Genomic DNA, 20,410 nt, shown 5'->3' with positions numbered 1-20,410 from the left:
ATGAATAGGTAAATGTATATATCTTATGGTTAAATTAATTAAAATATAAATTGTAACAACTAAGGAAGAAAAACATATTTATTAGTATAATTTTCATCTAGCAGTAAGAAGTGAAAATCAAAGACTTGCTTGTATTCTATAGTTTCTTAGCATTAGCTTTTTTCTAATTGCCACCCTCTACTTAGATGCTAAGACCTTACCCCTGACCCCTCCCTCATGTACCATGTGCTCCAAAATCCATCAAGTACAAGGGCAACATAGATTACTAATTAGCAAAGGCCACTGAAGATCAAGTCAGAGCTATGCCTAGAATTCTTCCTGACTGGTGTGGATACTTGGGCAAAGCTGGTGCTCTACCAGTTAAGCCACACCTCTATTATCTGCCTTTTGGCTGGTTAGTTGGAGATAAGAGTATCAAGGATTTTTCTGCCTGGCTTTCTTTGAAGTGTGATCCTCAGGTCTCAACATCCTGAGTAACTAGGCTTACAGAACGTGAGCCTTTAGCACTTGGCTTGCAAAAATTTGTTAACACATCTAAATGGAAGTCAAGGAGGTAAACTAAATAATGGAGACTTAAAATGCAATGGAAGACCTATTAACATTTGCAGAAAGACTATAATGTATGAAAAAACTTGAGTACCTTTAAGCACTGATATCCTTTCCTTTATGTGGCATTTTATTTACAGTTTTCAAATAATCACAGAAGAAATGTTAAAATCTATCTGATATGCACTTTTTCTGAAGACAGACATGTATTTGATATTCTTTGGAAATACTTTTGGTTTTTCTCTCTTCTGAAAGAGGAGCCCCGAGATCTCCTGTGTGTTCTCCGTTTACAAGCAATTGTGGCACAGAATACTAGGTTGAATGTTGGCTATTTATGGCTCAACAGGCCTAGGAGACAAGCAAGAGAACCTTCGTTATCATTGTTGTCATGTCAAAAACGAGCTTTACAACGTTGGTGCGGGGGCGGGGGTGGGGGGTGGGGGGGAAGGATTGAGTGCGGGGGAGGGGGGAGGCTGGGAAGGGAGGTGAAGGGTAAACAAAGGAGGAGGCTGCAATGCTTGGTAAGAAATGTATGCATTATCCTGCCCATGTAATTGTAACCCCTCTGTACAGTATGTTCACAAATAAAATAAAATTTAAAAAAAACACATCCAAAATACACGAATTATTGAATAATAAGAAAGTATATCTGTAGTTATATGAAAATTTTCAATTGTGTAAATCTCTTGCTGATTACATACATAAACAACTTTTAACTTTTCAAGAGGAATGCATAACAGATTGTAGATAAACAGATATCTTCAATTGTTTTTCCAGAGAAAAGAATTATCCGCCTGCAAGTACAAACAGTTACAAAGTTTAAAACCATCTCTAATGTTGTTGGATATGTCAAGGGCCTAATATCCCCAGGTCAGTAAAATTAAATATTTTTCATCTATGTTCTGTATGAAGCTTCAGCTGTAGCATACTAAATAAATAAATAAATAATCTGTAGAAATTGTAAAACATAGTAAAATAGTTCATTCTAGGTGTACAAGCCACTCAAATGGTGGCTTGACATAAACCAAACAGTTTTTATTTTATGACACAATTTTTTCTTTCTTTCTTTCTCTTTCTTTCTTTCTCTTTCTTTCTTCCTTTTTTCTCCTTTCTTTCTTTTGTTCTTTCTTTTGTTCTTTCTTTTTTCTTCTTTCTTTCTTCTTTTCTCTCTCTCTCAACTGTAGCTCTTCAGAAATAAACCTTAGGAGACAGAACATTTGAAGAGATACAAGGGAATGAAACAAGAAACATTATTTAGAACTGATAATCTGTCATGTGTTTCAAAAGCCAATAGTCTCTACTGTTTCTTTCACTCACCATAACACCATTGACTTTTATTAAATCAGGACATTTGTGTTCCATTGTTTTTATTTTTTAATTTTTTCTCTTTTGATAAGTTTTTTTTTTTTTGGTCCAGTCGTGGGGCCTGAACTCTGGGCCTGGGTGCTGTCCCTCAGCTCTTCAGCTCAAGACTAGTGCTCTACCACTTGAGCCACAGTACCACTTCTGGCTTTTTTTCTTTTTGCTTATGTGGTGCTGAGGAATCAAACCCAGGGCCTCAGACATGCAAGGCAAGCGCTCTACCACTGACTCATCTTCCCAGCCCTCTTTTGATAACTTTTGACTTCGTTATATTGCTTTGTCTTATGATTATATATTAGTACAGAGAATATTGTTTGTTAGATCAATTAGTGTCCTATTCCCAGCCTGTGCTCTATGAACAACGATGTCCATTTTTTTGTCTGCATTCAAGTTTAAAAAAACTTATGGATCTTTTGGATGATATGATATAATGTTGGCCAAATAGAGTAATAAGAAGCTGGCACACAAGTTACTTAGGAAACTAACACTTCAAATTCTTCATCAGGTGGAATGACTATTGAGTTTTTGGTCCATTTACACTATGTAGGGTCTAGCAGTGTTTTGTTACACAGCACTCAGTTATCAAACATCTTATAATATGTGATAGTGAAATACACAGATTCATAGATGGAGCTGTTTGATCAAATAAATTCAGCTGTGTTATTATCATCTATCATATTTGCACATAACAAAATGAGAGGGAGTTCCAAAGACATATTTTAATTTCCTTTATATTGGAAGAAAATTGCTAATGTTCATTTAAACCATAGATACTCCTATGCAATTATAAACTTTAATTGTTGCTCTAATATGTAAAATACATGAACTGGTGAGTTTTGTAGTGGTTGACATTTTGATATTGGTGTGCTTTACATTTTCTTCAGGGCTAAAACTCTAAGTTGGAAATTATAATTAATTCCCAGTAATTGTTTATTACAGAATCCACACATGACTAACAGATTTGTAATGTTAATTGCTATTAAACAACTCCCTCAGATGTATTAGCTCGTTGTTTGCTGAGCTGGACACATTGTTCATAAGGCTCTTCTCACTGATGTTGGTAAAAATGTCAAAGAAAGGATTCACTGTGGTATAGTTGGATACTATGTTAATTAATATTCACATTGTGAAAAACAGTGATAGGAATTAAAGGTTTGGATTGATCATGTGGTTAGGCAGCTGCCTCTGTTTTGATATTCCCAGATGTGTAAGCTAAGACAGTGGGTGAAAACTGACATATTCTTAATAATCAGAACAATTTTGCTTAATTGCTACTTCATTGTGCAAGAGGCTTATGTAAAGGTCATTACATTTATTGTTAAGATTTATATTTTGTGTTAATGGCTCTTGTCTTCCTCTTTGTTTAGACCGATATATTATAGTTGGGAGCCATCATGATGGTGGATTAACTTATGTTGGACAAGAATGGGCCAGTAGCACTGCTGTGATCACAGCTCTGATTCGATCAGTGATGCTGAGAGTGAGGAGAGGATGGAGACCAGACCGCACCATTGTTTTCTGCTCATGGGGAGGAACAAAGCTGGGAAACATTGGTTCCTATGAATGGGGAGAGGTAACATGAAATAGAATTATTCAGTGAGACACAGAATGCTTGTGTCAAGTGAGCTCAATATGTCTGCCTACCAGAAATGTTCAAATATTTAAAAGAATTTGACAACTAATCATTAAATTAATACCATATTAATAACAATATAAACTTTGAAAAACTCTTAGGTAATTTGTTCACTATTTTTAATAAAAGAGGAAACAATTTAATGGAAGAACTTTGATATTCTAGTTTTTCACTAACTCAGTTTTAGAGAAAATTTTATATCTAATATGAATTCTCTTGAAACATTTTTATTATATTACTCAAAAAGTTACTTGAATTTCAGAGAAAATATCAAAAAAATCATAGAAAAGAAACTAGCAATCACTTTTTTTAATTTGAAGGAATTTGTCTTAAAGATGAGAACATTTTTATGGCATAAATTCCATCAAGATTCATAACTGCAACTTCAAATGCTTTATTTTTATGTAAACGAGTGGTGTGAGCATTATACTCCAAAGAATGACTTCAAGTAAAGAATTCTATTGCTTTAAGACCCTTTTTAAGTTGACGGATTCCTAAGTGGCATAGAAAATGTAACAGCTGAAACAACCTCTCAGATTTCTATTCTAAATTATTTGCTTTCAAGATCAGTAAGCAAGTATAAAATGCATTTAAGCAAAATATAAGTTAGACTACTTTAAATAATTCATACACAAAGAGATCACACTTAAATTTTCTTAAGTATTAAGAATGTCTTAAATGTTTCTTTCAAACTTTGAATATGTCATTATATCCATAGTTTTCTAAATAACTATCTATTACCAATTTATGTCAAATTTGAATTAATATGTATACGTGCAAACTATTTTCTTAGAGTAAGCCTGTCTAATATTGTTATTTACAAGTAAAACACCCTGAATCCAGCTGTAAAATATAAATTACTTAGCAATAATTGCTTCAATTTCTGTGAGCATCAACTATCTTACCCTGTGAATTGAAGCAATGTGCATTGGTGCACATACAAGCAGTTATTCTTTATAATGAAGTAAATGTTTCTGAAGTTAATAGCATACAATTATATTTTTAAGTTTTAATGAATCCATTATGCTTTTGGAAGTTTTATATTTTCTTAATCATCAGGTTGTAAATACTACACAATTACAACATCGCAGGAGTCAATAGTGAAAAGTCAGAAAAAGTTCATCTTGCTCAAATGATTAGGTAGAGCTGTCTTTGATTATTGACATATATATGTATATATATATATTTATATTTATATACACATATAGAATGAATTCTTCAGATAAGCACACCAAATGCCTGTCTTGCTTCATGCAAACTTCACATAACAGGAATTTTAGGATTTATGAATGCATTAACTCTGTAAGTAAAATTTACTATATATTTTAATTTAAAATATTTTAATTTTAAATAGTAATCTTTTTAACTCTCTCAGAGCGGATGGTGAATTTTTAACACAAAAGTACATGATTATATTATGGGCACTTTCTCTCAAAGCCAAGTGTTACTTTGTGCAGAAAGGAGCTTATTGCTTCATAAGAAAGGACACACATTATGAACCACTGAAATAGTTCATTCACCATGCTTGTTCTCTTTATCAATGCCTATCACAATTTATGTATTGTCAATGAAGCAGAAAACATGTTCTTAATTTCTGTGGTCAAATGCAATGCTATGCTATCATTTACAGAATTTTTTTCTTGAAATTTGACTTTTGTGGCAGAGATATTATAGGTTATATCCAACCCCTCACCTCCAATATGTAAAATTCCTTTCTTATCCTTCATTTAATGTATTAGATAGTATAAAAATGCATTTGTACTTATACAATGAAAAGATTTGATAAACAACATTTCACTAATGAAGTCAAGTCAGATATCTTCATTTATGCTAAAGAGAGAACCTATTCTCTTTTGGTTCCAGGATTTCCAGAAAGTTCTTCAAAAAAATGTTGTGGCTTATATTAGTCTCCATAGTCCCGTCAGGGGCAGCTCCAGTCTCTACTCTGTAGCATCACCGTCACTTCGGCAACTGGTAGTAGAGGTAAGTTGAACCATGGTTATGGAAAGGGTTATGTAATTCAGTACTTTGTGATCTATTGTGTTTACATATGCCTAAAAAAACTATATGAATTTCAAGGAATGACTTCTATTGCTCTCATGTTCTTGAACTCTTTACCTGCACCAAAAGTATAATTATGCTTTACACAGTGGTATAAAAAATAATTTTTAAAAAAATTTAAGTTTATCTCTTCAGTTTCCAATTCTGTAATTATGATGTTTTTATAGTGGGATTCATTGCCCTTGGATTTTTTCCCCCTGAATTACATTTTGTGTGAATTTAGGAAGTGACCTATATTCCTAACAATGCTGTAAGCCTTTTGAGGAGAACAATACAGTGGCAAATAAATCTATCAGATTTGGAAAGTACCTTTTGCATAAATATCTGTGATAAAAGAAAAAAATATTTTTAACAAAGCAATTTGAAAAATATCGTGTAGTTGGTGATAGATCACTAGAGTTATTAATTTCTTAATCACTTCTAACATATTCAAGGAATTTAGCAGGCATTTTCTTGCTTATTGATAAAATTTAACAAGTCTATTTCTGCATCATTTTAGTGACTGTACTGATTATCACTGTCAGTATGAACAGAGTCCTCACACCACAAGAAGGGCTTCTTACTCCCAGTATCTTAGAAGTGACCTTTCAGAGGCCCACAAAGGCTTTCAGGGGGTGTACAGAAACTGAACAGAAAGGAGAGAAATCATGAAAAGTGTTTTGAAATAGCCATGATTCTTGACTCAAATGTAATAGAAACTTATACTCTATGCTTTCTATAAAATATTTTCTACTTTAATAGTTTCATTGACATTTCCATATTTAGTTCAACAAAGCAGACATCATGAAAGATGGAATAGCTAAAGCTGTACATTTAAGACAAGCTGAGGCCCACTGTGTGTGACCTAAATTTTAATCTAGACCTGTAATTAATTTCTCCTCCTCTTAGCACTTCTTGGGATTACCCATTCTCCTTTTCCCAGCATCAGCTTTCATGTTCCTTTTGAGGATGTTCATTTCTAGAAAAATGGTCAATCTGGAAAAGAAGCTTAAATATGCAGAAATTGAGAAGGGCTGTTTTTAATATGTGCTTTTTTTCTATTGTGGGGATCATGTATGTCAGATAACCACTGTAATTCATGGGTACAGATCTAAATAAAACATTCACTCTATAGTTTATAATTTCTGAAAATGTAATGCTTTAAAATCTATTTGCCTGCGGCTGGGAAGGTGGCTCAGTGGTAGAGCACTTGCCTTGCATGCATGAGGCCCTTGGTTCGATTCCCAGCACTACATAAAGCAAAAAGAAAAAAAGCCGGAAGTGGCACTGTGGCTCAAGCAGTGGAACGCTAGCCTTGAACTGAAGAGCTGAGGGACAGCGCCCAGGCCCAGAGTTCAGGCCCCAAAAAATAAAATCTATTTGCCTATTTTAAATGGTTCTATAAGAAAGATATTCTAACATGATTTTTCAGTAATGAACAGTGGCATGATGATCCAGACACTTTTGTTTGGGAGAAGACTATTTGGATCTACAACTGAGAATGCTTACATGATAATTTTAAATGAACTGTAATCTGTACCATAAGAAAATGTATTTTATTTGAGATTGTATGTGTGTTACACAAAATGATTTAGATGAGTAAGAATTTCATTACTTTAGAAAAAGTATATCATCATCAGAATCACATACCCCTTTGTGATGAAAGTTCTGGAGACACTAGGAATCCATGGAACATTCCTCAATATAATTAAGGCTGTGTATAACAAACCTACAGCCAGCATTATACTTAATAGTGAAAAGTTAAAGTCATTTCCTTTGATATCAGAAAGACAAGGATGTCTGATTTCTGATTTCTCCACTCCCCTTCAATATAGTACTAGAATTCCTAGCTAGAATAAAGCAAGATGAAAACATAAAGGGGATCCAAATAGGGAAGGAAGAAATAAAACTCTCCCTCTTTGCTGATGACATGATCCTGTATTTATCGAACCTCTCCCAAGTTATTTGAGCTGATCCAAAACATTGGCAAAGTATCAGCCCATAAAATTAACCCCTAAAAATCAGTAGCTTTGGTGTATGCCAACAATGAAAAGAGTGGGGCTAAAATCAGGAAATCAACTCCTTTTGTAATAGTCTCAAAAATACTTAGGAATTAATTTAACCAAAGAGATGGAGGACCTCTATGATGAAAACTTTAAAAACCTGAAAAAAAGAGATTAAAGCAAATATAAGGAAGTTACACTTTTCATGCTCACAGACTGGGAGAATTAACATCGTGAAACTGACAATACTTCCTAAAGCCATCAACAAATTCAACGGAATACTCATATCTCAACATTCTTTAAAGAATTACAAGAAGCAACCCTCAAATTAATATGGAGTAAAAGAAGATCCCAATTTCAAAAACAGTCCTTAGCAGGAAGAACAGTGCTGAAGGAATGCCAAACTTCAAACACAATTATACAGCCATAGTAATAGTAAAAACAACACAGGAACTGGCCAATGGAAAAGAATTGAACACCCAGGAATAATTCCAAAGACTTATGGCCACCTAAATTTTGAAAAGGGAGCCAAAATCACTAGATGGAAGAAAAACTCTTCAACAAATAGTGCTGACAGAACTGGCTACATATGTGCAGAAAATTGAAGTTGGAAATTTATATATTACCCTGCACCAGAATCATCTCCAAATGGATCAAAGGCTTATATGTAAGATCAGATACTACAAAATATTAAAGGAAGGATTAGGGTAAACACTAGGGCTCCTTGGCACTGGTCAAAAGTTTCTAAATAAAGACCCAGAAACACAAAAAACTTAGGGTTGGATAAATGGGATTGCATTAAACAGCAGAGCTTCTGCATGGCAAAGGACATAGCTAGCAAGATCAATAGAAAGACAACAGATTGGGAGAAGAGTTTCACTTGCTATACAGCAAACAAGGGGCTTCATATCTAAAATATGCTTAAAGTTCAAAATTTAATTAACCAAAACCAAATCCTCAAAGAAACAATCACTCTATTAATAAGTGGGCAAAAGAGTGAAAGAAAGCCTGCTCTGAAGAGGGAAGAATGGCATATAGACACATAAAGATATGTTCAATATCTCTGGTCATAAAAGAAATGCAAATCAGAACAATATTAAGATTCTACCTTTTCCTTACAAATGAGGCAGTGTCATTCTTTCTGATGGAATTATAGAATTCCATTATATATATAAATATATATATGTGTGTGTACATATATACATATATATATGTATATATATATATATATATATATATACATATATATACCACATTTTCTTGATCCATTCATCTGCTGAGGGGTATCTGGTTTGGTTCCATATCTTAGCTATGGTGAATATTGCTGTGAAAAACATAGTTGTGCTGGCAGCTTTAGTATGGTCTTGTTTGTGATCATTTCAGTAAAGAAGTGGGATTTCTGGGTCATAGGGGAGCTCTTTGTGTAGTCTTTTGAGGAACCTCCATACTGCTTTCCAGAGTGGCTGAACAAGTTTACATTCCCACCAACAGAGTAATAGTATTCACTTTTGGAACATCTGTTGTTATTAGATTTCTTGTTTATAGCCATACTAACTGGGGTGACATGGAATCTCAATGTTGTTTATTTGTTTTGTTTTTGTTTTTGTTTGGGAGTTTGTGGCGCTTGAACTGAGCCTAGGTGCTTTCCCTCAGCTCTTCAGCCCAAGGTTAGCACTCTACCACATGAGCCACAGAGCCACTTCCAGTTTTCTGGTGGTTTATTGGAGATGAGTCTCATGGACTTTCCTGCCCCATCTGGCTTTGATCTGTGATCCTCAGATCTCAGTCTCAATGTTGTTTTGATTTGTATTTTTTTACTGCCAGAGAAGTTGAGCATTTCTTCATGTGTCTATCAATCAGCCATTCTTTTTCCTCTTCAGAGAAGTCTCTCTTTAAGTCCTTATTTTCAATAATTAGTATACATCTAGGACAATCTTAGTAGATGAGCAGAATAGCTCAATAGCTATGTACATATGTCCGTATAAGATGATGCTAAGCAAAATGAACTCCAAAACAAGACACAAGAGGTTTTCCTTGTTGTCATTTTTAATATACTATGTGATTTTTTTTGTTTCTTTTGTATGGTCTTCTCCCTATGGTATCCTCTGTTGTCACTGTATTTGATTTTTGTTCCCTGGTATTGCATGTACGTTTATTTGAGTTAGGCTAGGGAATGGGAACAACAGAATGGTGAGACAAAGGACAAGGTGGCAACAAATGCAACAACAATACTCACAAGACAACATATTGGACATGATCTCTACAACTTGGGGGTGGGACGGTGAGGAGGAAGGGGAAGTAGGAAAAAAAGAAGGAAGGGGTAACAAATTTGACAAGAAATGTACCTATTACCTTACTTAGGTAACTGCAACTCCTCTGTATATCACCTTGACAATAAAAAAAAAGATTCCACCTCACCCCAGTTAGAATACCCATGTTCCAGAAAACTATTAATAACAGATGTTGGCCAGGGATGTGACCAAACTGAATTCTATTACATTGCTAGTGGGAATGTAAATTTGTTTAACTACTCTGGAAAGCAGTTAGGAGGTTCCTCAAAAGGTTAAACATAGCACTCTTCTATGATCCAGCAATCTCATTCCTGGGCATTTACCCAAATGACCACAAACAAGGCCACACTGAGCTATCAGTACAACTTTGTTCATTGTGGCATTATTTATTATAGCCAAGATATGGAATCAACCCAGATGTGTTGATTTATCCCTTAGGATGAATAGATCAAGAAATTGTGAGAAATTGTGATATATACATATATATATGTATGTATGTATGTATATATATATATATATATGTATATATATATATATATATATATATATATTTATCAGTATTCTGGGCTTCCATCAGGAAGAATGACATTGTTCCATTTGTAAGGAAGTGGAAAGACTTGGAGAAAAAATCATATTAAGCCAGACCCAAAGAAACATAGGCTCCATGTTTTCCCTCATTTATAGTAATTAGTATATGTCCATGATAGTTCTTAGAGAGGATCACAATAGCTCAATAGCTATGTACTTATGACCTTATAAAATAATGCTAATTAAAATGAACTAGGAGATATGGAAACAAGAGAAGTTTAAAAAATAGTGTACTATATACAAAATGACTAGAGGCATGGCAGAAGTGATATAATTCCTTCCAGCATGTCTAAATATAAACCCCAATACTGAAGAAAAATTTATGTATATAGCATTATCACTGAAAAAGTTTTATCATAACCAGTTACATTCAAACTCCCTCCAGTTAAGTGGAAAACACTGATTTTGTTTCATTTGTTGCATTTGAGACTGTCACAAGCACAGAATTTCATTTGTGGCATTTGAGAATATCATATACATGACATTTATATAATACATAGCCCTCTGTGTAGCTCATTTTACTTAAGATTTATTCATGTTGTTATATAATGTCAGTAGTTCTACAACATCTAGACAACTGAGAACATAATCCAGTGAGAGAGGAGGGTAAGACCTTACATTCAGATTGATATTCTCATTTTGATTTTGAAATAAAGAAAATTTACATAGAAATTGATAAAAGGAGCCACTTTCACGAGGTTAGATAAATCATAACCTTGAAATTCTGGCAATCCCTGATGAAGGCCAAACACCACGAATGCTCTAGCATTTTTAGATAAAAGATATACTTTTCATGATGTAGCGAGATCTCAATTAATAAGAATGTTAATGGAAAGATTACAATAATGAATTACACAAAGTATATAATTTCACAAGGCAGGAAGTGACTAAGCTCATGAAGGAGGGGGCCAATGAAGGATTGAAGTGAGATGGGTAAAAAGTCTAGTTGGTGCTGTATTATGGAAGAGAAGTTGGAGAATAATGAATAGGATTAAACAGATACACACAAGGCAAAACAAAACAAAAAAGAGGAAGAGTAAAGCAGAAGTGAAAGGAAAACAAGAGAGAAAAAATAAATGAGAGAGAAAAAATAAATCAGATTTACAAGTGGAGTCAATATGTTTTGCTTAACTATAATGACAAAGCTAATATGTGTGCATTATATACACCAAACACACACATCAATTATATTTTAAAAATGGGAAATAAACACTGAAATATAAAAAGGTTAACATTGTAGTTAAATAAGATAAATCTTCCTCATCCTCAGGGTTTAATTTTCTAAATTTTACTTTAGGGCTAGATTTGAATTGAGATGGTTGCTTTTAGTTTGGGATTGCATAGCTACTAGCATAAATAAACATAAATTATGTAGCATAAATTAACTATTATGATGAATCTCATGTGTTGATAGAATAAGTGCACTTATTTTTCATGGAACTCAATGAAATCATGGAATTGTTGTGCTGTGTAGGTACATAATAAGTTTTAGTAGATACTGCCAGTGCTTTGTAAGCTAGTTGTCACCAGGATATGAATTTTCCAGTTCTTATATGGCACCACTAACATTTGGCATCGTAGTATTGTTGAGGGTCTTAATTTGAATTTTCTCAATGGGTAATACTGCTGAACTTTCCTCATGCTTCTATGGAAATTGTTTCTTTTTCTTTTTCCTTTGTGTCAGTAGTAGGGCTTGAACTCAGGGCCTCATACTCTTCATTTGATTATTTTCCCCCAAGGCTGGTTCTCTACCACATTGTTTAATGGAAGCATTGTTGAACTCTTGAACTATTTTACAATATTGATGCAGTTGCATAGCTTTGAGAAGATTCACACATCCACTTTCTGTTTTTTACTGTTTAACTAGAGATAAGCATCTCAGATTTGTCTTAAGCTTAATGAGTAGCTAGAATTATAGCATGAACTACCAGTACCTCTATTATGGAAATTGTTTGAAACTGCCTTTATTGTCCCAGCTCCTTTATTATACAGAACAGAAATACCTTAACTTAATACAAATATTTAAGGACCACAATCTCAACCTTTTAAGTATCCTCATAGAACATATGCCTTCATATATAAGTTGCTCATATTACACATGCATGACAAACATACATATTTTTCCTACTTTTTTTGAGAACAGTAGCATTCCTTCCAGAGATCAAGTGGAGATCTCAAATTCCTCTGAATGAGTAGAAGCTTATATCCTAATATGTAAGTTCTTCGGAAGATAAAAATGCCCTTTGTTGTAAACAATTTTCACCATCTCCTGAAATGAGCAATAAAAGCTACACAAGTCACAGACTTTGCTTAATGAAACACAAGTGCCTTCATGCAAAATAGGTACCAACTTTGAAGACAAGATTTCTCCACTAACGGTAGTAACCATTGCAAGCAGCAGGAAGACCTCTGCCTCTGTACGTGGCTCTCCATCTTCGCTTTTGGGATTATCTTCCATAGATCATGAGAAATATTGATTTGCCTTTGGGAAAAGAGAATTTGATCATCCATATATTAGTCAGTGCTCTGTAAATCTCAAGTAAATAGTGAAGAAATTTCTAAGAGGCTATTTGGAGAAAGCCTGAAGCATTGGTACATATGAAAGTAGTCAATCTAGTTATATTCTACTTAAATGCTACTTCAGAATCACCTGCCAGAATCCTGTGAATCTTCTCAAAGCTAAGCAACTGCATCAATATTGTAAAATAGTTCAGGAGTTCAATAATGCTGTTGTTGTTTCTGTTAAAAACGGACAGTTGTTTTTCTTTTATAAGGAATGATGTTAATTCCCTGTTTTACTCTTATATATGCAGAGGATGTTCATCAGAAAACACAGTGTATATATTTCCAATCAAAACATTCATTATAGCAGTGAGCCCAGAACTGACCTATGTATACTTTTTCTGCCTATCGCTTATTGGTTTCAAAGTTCATTATGTCATAAATATTCATAGACAACTCAGACTGTTCATGCCATGTCATTAAATCAAAATGGTAATAGCAAAATGGAATAAAAGATAAAAAAATCAAAATGGTAACAGTTAACCTTAACTGAACCTTGTCGAACCTATTAAACTTTTGAACTTTTTTTTTCCTAATTGAAACCCTACAACTTTACTCTATACTTGCATGTGTGTTTGTAAATTATACCAGCTTTAACCAAGTACTCTTATCTTCTGCTGTATGCTCATAACATTCCTTTACAGGTTCAGGTAGTTCCCAATGGCTACTGTCTAAGAAATGTACAATGGATAGTCAGTGAGTAGCTTAGGGACCCACAAATGCCTATTTATAATTTGTCCCAGTACAGCCATTGCAGTGCTATTTTCATTACATTTTATATTGTTTCATTTGTCACACAATTCAGACATTTTCCCATTTATTCTCTCATTTTTACTTATAACTCATTTTTTTCACTAGCATTATTGTCCAAAAGTGCAGAGCAGCAGGCTGTAGAGATGATAGAATTATAATAACTGTATAATACACAGATGATATAGAGATAGAGAGATGGAGATAGAGACAAATACAGCTGTTTTTTCTCTCTCTGGATAATTTTAATGCAGACTACTGAAACAAAGTTACATTTTTTATTCTGCTGCCTATAAAGTACACATGCGAAAATTTGCTTTGAAAAATTCTTTGACTTCTCTTTTGTGAGAAAAATGCACATTTTTGCATTTTATTTTATATTTTGTTTGAACTATTAATGAAAGAAATTCCCTCCCCTTCTGGTTCACCAGGATTTTGTATCCTCTTTATCAATGGATTCTAACTAATTTATCTCTCTTTAAATTCTGCTCCTACAAGCAGCCAACTAAAGTGACCATAAAGGCTAATAAACTGATTTAAAACTCTTCTTAACACTAATTTACAACTTCAATAAAGCCTTATATTTAAAATTGTAATTCTATTGGCAGGTTTATGTATCTCCTAGCTTTACAAGGCTATGCTTTGTATTAAAACCAAACAATCTCTCAAGTTTATTACTGTTTTACAAGGTTTTCTGCTCAGGATACACTGACAATATGTAAATCTCTTTTTCTTTAAATCTTGATATCAAGGGAAGTCTTAGATGCTGATTCAAATCCCGAATATCACAGAAAAAAAAGTTGATTTAAATGCAAAGGGATATGCAAACTACTTCAGGTCTTAACAAATGTAGCTTGAATTCATTCAAATCATCATAATTAATAGCACATTGTTAAAATATCTTTATTCCTTGCCTAGGAATTTGAATGCTATGCTGGACACAGACATTAATAGAACTTAAATAACTACTTATACAGAAGTATTAGTAAATCACCAATGCTTACTTGTTAGGTAAAGTAATAGAGCATCATTAATGCAGGATAATAAATTGCTTTAAACAGAAACTTTTTTTTGAGGAATTATGCTTTACCCCCCCCCCCCCGTTGGAATGTTAAATCATAGAGGTTTTGATTTCAAACCTACCAATAATGATATAAGTTCACCATTTACATAGCAATCACAATCATAATGCTTGATCTTAGAACATAGACTTTTTTACAATGCGTTTTATAAGTAACGAAATGAATTACAACACATGCAATTTTATGTGAAAAAAATGAGCAACCTTTTCAAAAGTAAGTTATACTATGATTAGCATGTACTTGTCTTGGTAAGCTACATAAATCATGTCCCCATGGGTGTGTGTGTGTGTGTGTGTGTGTGTGTGTGTGTGTGTGTGTGTGTGTGTGTGTGTGTGTGTGTGTGTGTGTGTGTACTGGACACTATCTTTTAGCTTTTTCACTTAATACTGGGCTCCACAATTCTAGCCATAGACTTCTACTTTTTTTTGTTTTACTGGTTAATTGGAGATAAGAATCTCTTGGGATTTTCTGCCTAGGCTGGTTTTGAATGCAATCCTCAGATCTCAGCCTCCTGAGAAGCTAGAATTATAGGCATAAGCTACTGGTGTTTGACATTTTGTGTTTGACTGGTGTTTGTCCATGTTAATTTAAAGTGGCTTGTAGATCAAGCAAGTCTGTATTTGAAGCATTTGCTTAGTTTGGTTCTTAAATAAAATAATTTTGTTTACTGAAACCAAAGGATATCAGTAATAATGCTAAATGAGTAACTAAACAAACAAATTAGCATGCAAATGAAGTTTCTGTCAGCCAGGCTTTTCCCAGTGTGTGTGATACATTGTATACACTGTGGAAACTTCAGTGTGTTCATCTGCTTTATAAACACCACAGATAAACATACACACAGCGTTCTTCAACTTGTTTAATTCAGGAAGATTTTTCTCCAAGGCATCTTGTAATAATAGCCACTGAAACAAAGACTGTTGGACATAAACATGGACTCTTTGCAGAAACATAAACAATTGTTTAATGCTTTTACTTTACAAATAAATTTATTTCCTTTAAAAAAAATTATTGTCAAGGTGATGAACAGAGGGGTTAAAGTTACATACATAAGGTAGTGAGTATATTTCTTATTGAACTTATTACCCTCCCTCGTTTTTTCTACCATGTTCCCTCCCCCAACACTCCCCACCAAGTTGTTTTGTTGGTTCACACTTTGTGTTTTGTCTCACCATTTTGTTGTTCCCCTTCCCTTCCCTAATTCAGATTAAAGCATACTATACCCAGGGTACCAACGTCATTATCAAGAAATCTAATAACAACAGTTGATAGAAGGGATGGGAGTATAAACTAGTTCAACCACTTGGAAAGCAAAACATAGAGCTCCCCTATGACCCAACAATTCCACTTCTGTGCATTTACCCAAATGACCACAAACAAGGGAATACTAAAGCTACCAGCACAAGCATGTTTATTGAAGATTATTTATCATAGCTAAGATATGGAACCAACACAGATGCCCCTCTGTAGATGAATGGATCAAGAAACTGTGGTATATGTACACAATAGAATTCTGCGCTTCCATTAGAAAGAATATCTCCCTATTTATAAGGAAATGGAAAGATTTGGGGGGAAAATCACATTAAGTGAAGTAATCCAGACCCAAAGAAATATAGATCCCATTGTTTCCCTCATTTGTAATAATTAGTATATGTCTAAGATAGTTGTAGACGAGAAGAATAGCTCAATATCTATGTACATATGACCATATCAGATGAGGCAAATGAATTTCTTTAAGTGGCAAGATTTAGAATTTACATTTCGCAGTGCAAATCACTTTTCCAGAAACAACTCAATACATACTACTCATAAGACTAGAAGGCACTGATTATTCCTTTCCTTTGATCTGAAATTTCACCTGAAAATTTATAGCCTCGAGTGTTTCTCAACCTGACAATAATCCCTCCATGATTATTACTGCTAACTAAACTATAGTGGCAAAAATTATAATTTTAATGTGAAGATGATAAAAGAAATTGAAGGGCAGAACTTTTTAAGTAATTTTAACCCTTAAAAAAAGAAAAAAAATAACAATCCTGCTTTAGGCAAGTATAGTAATTTTCTGTATGTCTCTAGGGTGGAACAAAACAATTTCAATGCAGCTTAAGGAAGAACTCCCAGGTGGGAAGAATTTCACTCAGGTTCCCAAACACTGCTGTAATGTTGTGGAAGGAGATTAAGCATTTTTATAGAAGAGAACTTTTCTTGTATATACTTGTATGTTAATCCAGTCAGGAATTTAGCCTTTGTTTCTATTATTTTAGCTAGACTTATAATATATAGAAGAGCTTGCAATTGTTTCTCAAGTTCAAGTGGTTACAAAGATAATACCTAGATAATTTTAACATTTATATGCTTACATATTTTACCATAATTTTTGCAAATCCTGGTTCTAAATCTAAGTCATGTAACACTTGATAAAATATGAGACCATGGAAATTTATGTTACTTTTTCGTTGTTCAATTTTTAATTGAACAAAATAATGAAGCAATTAAATAAAGGTGTTTCAATTCATTATTGTCCATTTATGAGTACATTGGCATTGTAAAGTTTGTTTTCAACATAGTGTCTTGTTCGTCTCATTGTTACAATGGGTCAATATTTATCCTTGTTTCAGCCTTTTGTTATTTCCCTTCCCCTCGCCAAATTAGAAAAATTCACACACACACACACACACACACACACACACACACACACACACACACACACACACACACATATATAACATATACAAAGGGGCTGGGAATGTGGCTCAGTGGTAGAGAGCTTGCCTTGCATGGTTGAGGCCCTGGGTTGGATTCCTCAGCACCTCATATGCAGAAAAAAAAAAGCCGGAAGTGGCACTGTGGCTCAAGTGGTAGAGTGCTAGCCTTGAGCTGAAGAGCCGAGGGACAGCGCCCAGCCCCAGAGTTTAGGCCCCATGACCAGATCCCCCCTCGTCCGCAAAAAAGAAGATATACAAAGACACCAGAATCAAATACAGCAACAATAGGGTTTATACCATAGCAGGCAGAACATACAAGAAACAACAAAAAATCAAATAGTATATTAAAAACAACAGCAACAAGGACAAAAACCTCTTGTGTCCATATCTTGGGCCTCATTTCCCTTAGCATACTCTTATATAGTCATATGTACATAGTTTTCACCTTTTCTGCTTGTCTGGTAAGATTATCCTAGATGTATACTAGTTATTGCAAATAAGGGAAACTATGCGACCTATGTTTCTTTGAGTCTGGCTTACTTAACTTAAAATTTTTTCCTAATCTTCCCATTTCCTAACAAATGGGGCCAGCGCCTGGCTACAGTGAATACTATGAACACATTCACCCACTCTTTCTCTCTTCATTTGTCTAGAGTCCCTACCCTTAATGTCAGACCACTAAACAACAACACACATTTCCCACTTCCTGATATATTTTTATTATACTCTAAGTTATGTGCAAATGGAAATCCTCCTCTGAGTATACCATATTTTAACTCTTTCCTGAAGCTGTGTAACCACATAAACATGATTGGTAACTGTTACAACTACGAAGAAGCTCTCACTCTTTTATCTGTAATCATTAATGGTATCTAAAAACAAAACCCAGGAAATAAAATAATAATAACAAAGATCAAAACAGACAATAATTTAGAGCAGTTTACAGAGAAGCAATGTATTTTAGGATTACAGCTTCCAAAGTATTTGTTACCCAACTCTACAGCATCTGTAAGGTACTCTAGAATTATTTGCTTTGAAATTTGGGAACTAAATGAAAGGTATTAATTACTCAATTATATTTTACATGAAGTTTAATCGGTCATGAAATTAAGCAGTATTTTTTCTAGCTATATATAGACCATCTTCTGAAAACTTAAGCAGGTTTCAGTAGTAACAGTAGCTAATCATAGGTTCAGAAAATAACAAGGTAGCACACAATCCCTGAATGATGTGGGATATTGGGTTAGTTTGCTAAAGATCTACAAGCTGATTGAAATTTTCACTTTAAAGTAGGAATAGGAATTTAGATAAAAGCAGTAGGCCCATGAAAAAAAGAGAAATTATCTGAGAACTCACAAAGTTCCTTGTACTGTTTTATTGTGCAATTTGTAGGAAAATTGTGATCTCTGAGCAAAAAGGAATATATCGTTATTTATAATTTTACAACTCAGAATCAGCGAGATCATTTTTCTTCATACTGAGAAATACATGATAACAATAGAAAATGTGCAGGGCACTAGTGGCTCATGCCTATAATGATAGCTACTTAGGAGACTGAGATCTGTGAATGAGATTCTTATCTGCAATGAACCTGTAAAGAGATGGAAGTGGTACTATGGCTCAATGGCTCAAGTCCTCTAGTGGCAGCCTTGAATGAAAAAGCCAAATGAGAATACAAAGCCCCAAGTTCAAGTCCTGACACTGGAACAAAAATATATACATATTCTGAGCTTTCACGTGTCTACTAAGGTGTTACCCCTCCTCACAAGAGAGCAAATACATGCTAAATCATCAGGTTGTGTAAATGTGTGGAATTGTTCATTTTACAGTCTCTAATAAGCAGTGATTGATCTGAATGTTTCACACTCTGTGTGTGTGGGGGGGAGGTGGGTGCACACGTGTGCGTATGTGCGTGCACATGCTCACTTCAGTCCTGGGGATTGAATTTAGTACCTGAACACTGTCCCTGAGCTCTATTGCTAACTCCAGTGCACTTCAACTTGAGTTTCTGCTCCACTGCTGGCATTTTTGGTAGTTAATTGTAATAAGATGGTCATAGACTTTTCTGCCTGGGCTGGCTTCAAGCCACAATACTCAGATCTCAGCCTTTTGAGTAGCTATGAGCCAATGTCACTCAGCTTATTTCATGCTATTTTGAACAAATTGCAGAATAGAAAATCTCAGTCAAGATACTGAAGTTTATAATAATAACATACCATCAGTATTGTTTTATTTCCTAATTACTTGCCTATATGAGAACCAGATGTGGGAATATTAGCATGTTGATGCATCGTTGTGTCTGTACCTGACTATATGATTTTGTTGAACAGTTGAAGGTCCAATAGTGTGCAACACAGAGCAATTTATAAGACAGAGACAAAGGCTGGTCATTGATGGCTCACACATGTAATCCTAGCTACTCAGGAGGCTGAGATCTGAAAATCACAATTCAAAACCAGCTCCGCTGGAAAATCCATGAGACTTTTATCTCCAATAAACCACCTGAAAACTGGAAGTGTTGCTGTGGTTCAAGTGGTAGAGTACTCACCTTGAGCTGAAGAGCTCAGGGATAGTGCTCAGGTCCAGAGTTCAAGCCCCATGACCAGAAAAGAAAAAAAGACAATGACAGATATACCTATCTATTGTCTAGTTTTCAGATTATAAATTATTACCCCTTCCCTCTTATATCTCCCCAAGACTGCTTTCTGAGAAATTGTTCATGACAATATTAACTATTTGAAATCCCATCCTGACAACTGATATCTCCTAGTAGAGCTTTAATCATTTCTCTCTTGCACTATTCATTACATATCCACATAAGATGTGACATCCTATTAAATATTTCTTT

At 34.3% G+C, this 20,410-nt stretch overlaps 1 protein-coding gene across 1 annotated transcript in view; it reads left to right on the top strand.

Moving 5' to 3' along the window:
• The window catches only part of Naaladl2 (N-acetylated alpha-linked acidic dipeptidase like 2), a 910,349-nt gene that overhangs the window by 614,025 nt on the left and 275,914 nt on the right, over positions 1-20,410 (top strand). Inside the window, exons 7-9 of the mRNA XM_042678909.1 lie at positions 1,324-1,416; positions 3,276-3,481; positions 5,405-5,524. Coding sequence (XP_042534843.1) covers positions 1,324-1,416; positions 3,276-3,481; positions 5,405-5,524 — 419 coding nt within the window. The remainder of the gene's footprint in view (positions 1-1,323; positions 1,417-3,275; positions 3,482-5,404; positions 5,525-20,410) is intronic.

Source organism: Dipodomys spectabilis, unplaced genomic scaffold, assembly GCF_019054845.1.
Source record: "Dipodomys spectabilis isolate Male_0828 unplaced genomic scaffold, ASM1905484v1 ptg000050l, whole genome shotgun sequence".
NCBI lineage: Eukaryota > Metazoa > Chordata > Mammalia > Rodentia > Heteromyidae > Dipodomys > Dipodomys spectabilis.
Note: the sequence above shows the minus strand (reverse complement) of the source record. Positions and strands in the feature narration are given on the sequence as shown.